The 8,085-nt window shown below is 43.2% G+C and overlaps 1 protein-coding gene across 1 annotated transcript; it reads left to right on the forward strand.

Annotated features, from left to right (window-relative positions):
* The first annotated feature begins 212 nt into the window (after nucleotides 1–212).
* LOC143935158 (P2Y purinoceptor 1-like) lies at nucleotides 213–6,632 on the forward strand. The gene has a single exon (XM_077458814.1). It carries the CDS (start codon nucleotides 1,817–1,819, stop codon nucleotides 2,873–2,875), a length of 1,059 nt encoding a protein of 352 aa, XP_077314940.1. The 5' UTR covers nucleotides 213–1,816; the 3' UTR covers nucleotides 2,876–6,632.
* Nucleotides 6,633–8,085: the final 1,453 nt, after the last annotated feature.

Below are 8,085 nucleotides of genomic sequence, written 5' to 3' on the forward strand. Positions count from 1 at the left end.
ATATTGATACATTATCAGTACTGTATTTGTTTGCATAGTAACAAGAAGCGCACCATTATTGATGTGTATGTATAAGGTGTCACAGCTGGATAATTTCCCTTTTTCCCTTCATAAGTTTATTTATCTCTTGTCAGCACGCCAGCTAAAAGTTTATTACAGTGCTGTGAATGGGAGGAGCAGCAGAAATACAGAAAGAGAAAGAGAGAAAAAAAACTTCAGTTACTACTGCAGACACCAGAGCACGAGAGAACCACACTGCACCAGAGGCGTTGTATAGTGCCGGAGAACCAGCACCTGCATCAGAGACTGTGTATAGTGCTGGGGAACCAGGGCCTGCACCAGACGCTGTGTATAGTGCCGGAGAACCAGCACCTGCATCAGAGACTGTGTATAGTGCTGGGGAACCAGGGCCTGCACCAGACGCTTTGTATAGTGCCGGAGAATCAGCACCTGCTCCAGAGGCTGTATATAGTGCGGGAGAACCCGGACCTGCACCAGAGGCTGTGTATAGTGCCGGAGAACCCGGACCTGCGCCAGAGGCTGTGCATAGTGCCAGAAAACCAGGACCTGCACCAGAGACTGTGTATAGTGTCAGGGAACCAGCACCTGCATCAGAGGCTGTGCATAGTGCCGGAGAACCAGGACCTGCACCTGACGCTGTATATAGTGCCGGAGAACCAGGACCTGTACCAGAGGCTGTGTATTTTGCCGGAGAACCAGGACCTCCACCAGAGAGGGTTATAAAGTGCTGGAAATACCATGATCTGCACCAGAGACTGTACATAGTGAAAGAATACCAGGACTTGCACATGACCTGTATAGTACTGGAGTACCATGTTCTGCACCAGAGACTGACTATGTATAGTGCCGGAGAACCAGGATCTACACCAGAGACAGTTATATAGTGCCGGAATACCAGGATCTGCACCAGAGACTGTATATGGTGAAAGAATACCAGGACTTGCACCTGACCTGTATAGTAGTGGAGTACAACGATCTGCACCAGAGACTGTGTACTGTGCCGAAGTACCAGAACCTCCACCAGAGACTGTGTATAGTGCCAAGGCACCAGGACCTGCACAAAAGACTGTGCATAGTGCCAGAGTACCAAGACCTGTACCAGAGACTGTGTATTGTGCTGTAGCATCAGGACCTGTATCAGAGACTGCGTATGGTACTGGAGTACCAGGACCTACACCAGAGACTTTGTATAGTACTGTAACACCAGGATCTGCACAAGAGACTTTGTATAGTGTCGGAGTACCAGAATTTGTTCCATAGACTGTGTATAGAGAGGGAGTACTAGGATCTACACTAGAGAGAGTGTGTATAGTGCCAGAGCACTAGGACCTGCACAGACACGTGTGTATAGTGCCGTAGTACAAGGACCTGCAACCAGAAACTGTGTATTTAACCAGAGTAACAGGGGATTTAACCCAGGGTTTAAAAAGAAAGCACTGTATGGCACCAGGTGATGTGTGCCGAGGAGCTATACTGTTTATAATACCAGGGATGTATATCCAGGACCTGGCACCCATAGGTTGTGTAAAGTGCCAGGGGGTGTGTGCCCAGAACCTAAGACCTAGAGGCTGTGTACAGTACCGGGTAACATATGCCCAGGACCTAAAGTGAAGGCTGTATGTAGTCTTTGTGGGATTTAGGCTTTGGACCTTCAACAGAGATTGTGTACCAGGGTACAAGCAGTAGAACCCGAGAACCAGAGGCTGCTTGGACTTGTACTGAGGGTGCATATCCCACTAGGACGAGCATAATACTACACATTTGTGGATCTTGATGCTCTCTGCACAAAGAAATAATGGAAGAGGATTTCTTTGAAACAACTGTAACTGTCACCATCTTAAACAACAGCACACAGTGTAAAATAAACAAGAACTTTACTTACCTTTACTTGTCATCGGTCTACATTGCAGTGTTTATCGTTGGCTCATTGGGGAACGTATTTGGCCTGTGGAATCTATGTGTGAACTGGAAGAAATGGACATCCTTGAATGTTTTTGTCTTTAACTTGGGTATTGCCGATCTCCTCTATGTGGTCACTTTGCCATTTTTTGTGTCCTATTATTTCAATGAGGGTGTCTGGATGTTTGGCTATGGCTTCTGCCGGCTTGCCCGCATCCTCTTTCACATTAACATGTACGCCAGTATCAGTTTCCTCACCTGCATCAGCATCCAACGCTACTTGGGAATTGTCCACCCCATGAAAATGATGGGGCGACTCCACAACTTACGGTCGTCATTTTATGTCAGCATCCTGGTCTGGATTCTGGTAATCATTCAGATCTTACCTCATCTTTACTTTACTAATGCCACGAAAAATGGCACCTATTGCTATGACTCTACCATTAATGACCACGTGGAATCGTATGCACCGTACACAGTGACAATCACGGTAACTGGATTCTTGATACCGTTTGTCATAATTGTAGCATGTTACACACGCATCCTCACCGTCCTAACAAGGAACACCAATGTGGATACAAACATAAAAGGCAGAAGCATCAAATTGGTTTTCATCATCCTGGTCTTGTTTGCAGTCTGCTTTTTCCCATATTACATCTTACGAAACATCAATCTGTTTTCCAGGGTGTGGCAGCTAAAAGGAAAATGCACGCAGACCCTGAAGGACCTCTATATCTCCTACCAGGTCACCAGGGGCCTGGCCAGCATGAATTGCGCCATTAACCCTCTGCTGTACCTTGTGACCAATGAAAACTTTGTATCTAGGTTCCGCCAGATGCAGAAAAAAACCTGGCACGCATTTGTGTATCTGGGCAGACAAAATACCATGGCTGACATCAATATGCTAAACATAACACAAAGCAAAGAACAGAACGACTTCTCTGATGAATTATAAAGTAATGCGGGAAGTTCTCTCTCTTTGTAGATGGTCTCCAAGCACATGTCTTCTATCACAATCTACAATGCCTCTGCCATGTGCGTTCACAGACCATTGTGCATTGCCATATACGACCTGGAGTGAGAACCACAAACACTGGGACATGGTAGGCAACTTTTACAATCTACCACCTACAATGCTATGGCTATGTCTTCCCATAGATGCAAAGCATTGCCCAATACTAACTGGAGGAAGAACCACAACACCGAGACATGGTTTCTGTTAATGCCTACAACATTGCGGTTATGTCTTTCTATAGATGCCCAGCATTGCTATATCCCACCTGGAGAGAGAACCACTAAACTGGGACACAAGAGGCATCTTTTATAATCTACGACCTAAAACGCTGCCTCCATGTCTTTCCATAGATGCAGAGCATAGCCCTATACTAACTGGAGGGAGAACCACAACACTGAGATATGGAAAACTTCTGTTACCACCTACAACATTGCTGCTATGTCTTCCAATAGATGCCAAGCATTGCCATATCCCACATGGAGAGAGAACCCCAGCACTGAGACATGGAAGGCATATTTTACAGTCTGCCATCAACACTGGTGCTGCCATGTCTTTCCATAGAGGCCGAGCTTTGCCCTATATTAGCTGGAAGGAGAACCACAACAAAGAGACATGGAAATTTCTATTACCACCTACGACATTGCCACAATGTCTCCCCATAGATGCTGAGCATTGTCATATACTACCTGGAGGAAGGACCACAGCTCCAGGACAAGGCAGCCTTCTATTAACATAAACCAACTTCAACACTGCCCCCATGTCTTCCCTTAGATGCTAAGCATAGACGACAAGGCAGACTTCTATTCCCATCTACCAACATTTCTTCCCATTGATGCTGAGCATTGCCATATACCACCTGGGGGAAGAACCACAACACTGGGACAGGGCAGTCTTCTATTACGTTATAAAATCTACCACCTAAAATGCTGTCACCATGTCCTTCCATAAATGCCAAGCATTGCCATTTACTGCCTAGAGCTAAAACTACAACACTGGGACATAGCAGATTGTCGCCTATCTGATGGCACCCTCAAGATATTCTACTTGACCCTTACCTTGTGAGTTATGGTTGGTGCCAAGGTAAATTGGCCCACCCATAGCTTACATTGAAGCGATGACCAAGTATACCATAATCTACTCATTTTAGGTTGTTTGATTGGAAAATGAAAATACCTTTCAATCAAATGCAAGAGATATTGTTTGGAAAATAAAATAATAGATTATATGGTCAGCTTTACCATCTACTTAGACTTAATGAAAACTTTTGTAACTGACCCATTTGTTGTTTCTCATAACCTCATTCAAATTATCTGGATATCTCAGATTTCACAGAATTCCTTTACAATTTTGTGTAAATTTAGAAGATTGTACAATTATATTGAAATATGCAGAGAGCAGTAGACTGAGATCTGTTCATACACAGGCAGATGAATGTCTAGGGAAAATATACTCCTATCTGTAAAATGTATCTAAAGGGAATGTATAGTGTGTATAGTTTTTGAATGAGATCAGCTTGATGTATAGTCCTAGCAATGTTTTTTTTTAATGTTTTACAGCCTTCCTTCGATGTATACTGTATACACGGGGAAAGCCATATTTTCTCATTACATGCTTATGCTCTGTTTCTTGGTTTGCATTGATACACATTGGTTATACTTTACTGTACATTGCAATTCTATGAGCCAGCCAACGCACTGAAAATAATGCCCTCTCTGTGTGGCCAATATATTGTCTCAGCAGTTGTTAAGAGGCAGAGAATGTGATCCCACAGACAGCTCCCTTTAGTGATTAATCTAGAACAGCCTTTTTAAACCAGGGTGCCCAGGCACCATGGAGTGCCTTCAGGTTTCTTTAGGGGTGCCTTGGAAAAAAATGCCTAAAAATACTGGTCTACAAATTTTTGGAAATTGTCGACCTCCGAGATACCGCTAAATGTGCTAATTCTTATATATTTTGATTAGATGACTTAGAAAACATGTAATAAAAGGTGCTGGTTGGCTACAGTTTTCAAGATATTTTACAATAAAGATTTATACACGGGGGAGTATATTTGCCAACAAGTTAGGGAGGTTTCTGATGATCACGATGCCTCATAATTTCTCAACAAAGTATGGTAGAACAACGAAAATGGTATCACATGGAAGTGTATAAATGTAGCTTCACTTAGCCCTTGTACACACGGTTGGACATTCCGACGGAAAATGTCCGATCGGACCGTGTTGTTGGATAATCCGACTGTGTGGGCTCCATTGGACTTTTTCCGTCGGAATATCCGACGGACAAAGTTTTAGAGCTGGGCTATAAAACTTTCCGACAACATGATCCGATCGAACTTTGTCCGACTGTGTGTAGAGAATTCCGTTCGGACAAAGTGCCACGAATGCTCAGATCAAATTCCTAGACCAAAGCTATTGGCTACTATCCTGAACGTAGTCCCGTCGTAACAAAATAACGTCATCACGTTACGTACGACAACTTTGTCCGACTGTGTGTATGCAACACAAGTTTCGGACAAAATCCACCGGACAAAAGCCAACGGATTTTGTTGTCGGAATGTCCGACCGTGTGTACAAGGGCTTAGAGACTAAAGACTATTATCTAATTGTAATTTATTGTTCTTTTATTGCAAGGTACATTTTTCTTCGTCAGATCTACGCATCATTGCATTACATCTGGGGGCTTGTGAAAGTGTCATTGCCTAACATTTCCAAGAAACAGTTGTGTGATATTTTTCCTCAGAAGCCAAGATGCCTTGAAACTGTATAAACAAATTCTGCTACTTTTGTGGCAAGGTGACATTTGCATCTTAAAAGTTCAGTATGATGCAATATTTTGGATGTAATATAGGGGATCTGGACAAGAGTTAGGCCCCTCATTATTGTTGCATTACATGTGCAACTTATCTGCGTCATTGGCCTTTTGCAGTTCCAATGGTGTGGAGGGAGCATAAAAATGTTACATGAAAAAAACAATACATGAATGGGAAAGTTATGTTATTGGCATCAATAAAAAGATAGATGTATAATGATTGGTGTGATACCATTCTCGTTGATGTATTACATTTTGCAGGAAGGTTATTGAGCATAATCGCACCCCCCCCCCCCCGGGAAATTTGGTCTATTATTTTGATGCAATTTTGACCTGAAGCTGTATCTTGGAAACTGGAGCCAATTAATACTCAGGACTTCATTTTCCTTTATTAGTGACCGATTTCTGGTAAAATTTAGCTACTTTAATTTACAAAGCTTTCTCCTTATAGACCATTGAAATAGCCAAAAAATTGTATACAAGCCAGTTGGTGGATCAAACCTGCCTTTTTGCAAGCCACATTTTTATTGTGCACCATTACAACCTGCAAGACACCTATGTCCTAACAGCCAATGGTGCCATCGGTTGATAAGGAGGATATTAGGCCCTTGCACCTGTAATGTTGGGTGTCCTATGTATCCGGATGTTAGTGCATTATGTAAAACAATTTGTTTAGTTAACATTTTAGAATGGGGTGCCTCGACATTGTGCATACTTTTAAAGGGTGCCTTGACTAGAAAAAAAAAAAAAAAAGTTGAGAAACACCGATCTAGAGAGCTATATAAAATGTTATTTACTTGTTTTATTGCTGCCGTTTCCCTTCATTTCCTGTCCAAGAGACGAGCTTTGAAAAAAAGTGAATGTCAAATAAAAATTACCTGATAATGAACATTGCCCTAACAGTTTGAAATATTCATTGTACTTTCCTTGTATGATACACCTGAGATTAGATTTTTGGCTGCACCGGGTGATAATGTCCTGTCTGTAGGTCCTCTTTGTTGCTGCCACCAGATGACAATGCCTGTGTGGTTCTTACTGGTGCTGTGGCCAAATAACCATTTCTTGTCTGTTGGTTGTCTCTGGTGCTGCTGCCAGGTGATATTGTTCTGTCTGTGAGTTTTTTCTCTGATGCTTAGGGGAAGGCAACAATGCCCTGCCTGTGGGTTCTCTCTGGCACTGCCACCAAGTAAGAATTTCCTGTCTGCTGGCTTTGCCTCTTGCAGCCACCAGGTAACAATGTCCTATTTCTGAGTTCTCTATGGTGCTGCCACCAGGTGACAATGTCCCGTTGGTGGGTTTTCTTTGGTGCTGGGGCTGTTATGTTGCCATATCCTGTCTGGGGGGTTCTCTTTGGTGCTACTGCTGAGTGATAATTATGGCGGCTTATATGTGGATGGCCTTAGGTCAACCAGGTCCTTCTAAGGGTGCCCAGGATAGAGTAGCTAATGTGCATCCCCAGCCTGAACACCTATGGGAATCCACTATGATAACATGGCAGTCCATATCCCAAACACTCCATCCCAAGAAAAAACAGCCCAAATTAAAATAATTATATGTTTTGTTCTTGAAAGTAATGAACCGCTCTAGGTCCTTTCATTCTTTTAACTAGCAATGGGTGCCAGTATCGAGAATATGTCCGATCTCCCATGCCATATGTCTTCTAACAGAGGGAATCCATACAACAGCACTGTCCAACCAATATGCCCCAGCTGGACTCATCCTTCCTTGTAGACTGTACGACCTTTACAGAGTAAAATGCATCATTGGAAGAAGTCAGGTGGAGTACAGTGGGTTGGATAGTGTGTTGTAAATGTTCCTTCCTATTGGAAGACGAGTTCCATGCTTTGTCCTCTGCTGGCAGTGCAACAGACATGATACTCATGTACCATCTATGCAAGACACTCCTGTAACCTCCATGTAAAGAGCCCCAGCAAGAAGTTTTGTTTTGGTATGGAGGATCTGGGCTGCCATGGTATCATATTAGATTTCTTTAGGGGTTCAGGCTGGGGATGCACATTAGAGCTGCCTTGTCCTGGAAATCTTTACAATGACCTGGTTGACCTAAGGTCATCAACACACAGTCCATCAAATTAGAATGGTGTGACTGAAGGTTGCTATTACTTATTAAAGGGTAGACTCCAATAAAAAAAGGGCATCCAAGAGGCGCTGAGACTTTAATTTGAGTTTAAACAAGGTAATGAGGGGGCAAAAAACATTTGAAGACTAGAGCCCACTAGCTCAGGTTAGGCTGCTCACAACAGTCAAGTCTACCCTACTATGGGTACTCCAGCAGGTTACCAGGAAAATACTTGCATATACTGTATGGAAGGAGCGCCAGACCA

Source organism: Lithobates pipiens, unplaced genomic scaffold, assembly GCF_037356315.1.
Source record: "Lithobates pipiens isolate NorthernLeopardFrog02 unplaced genomic scaffold, aLitPip1_a1.2 Scaffold_28, whole genome shotgun sequence".
Classification (NCBI taxonomy): Eukaryota; Metazoa; Chordata; class Amphibia; order Anura; family Ranidae; genus Lithobates; species Lithobates pipiens.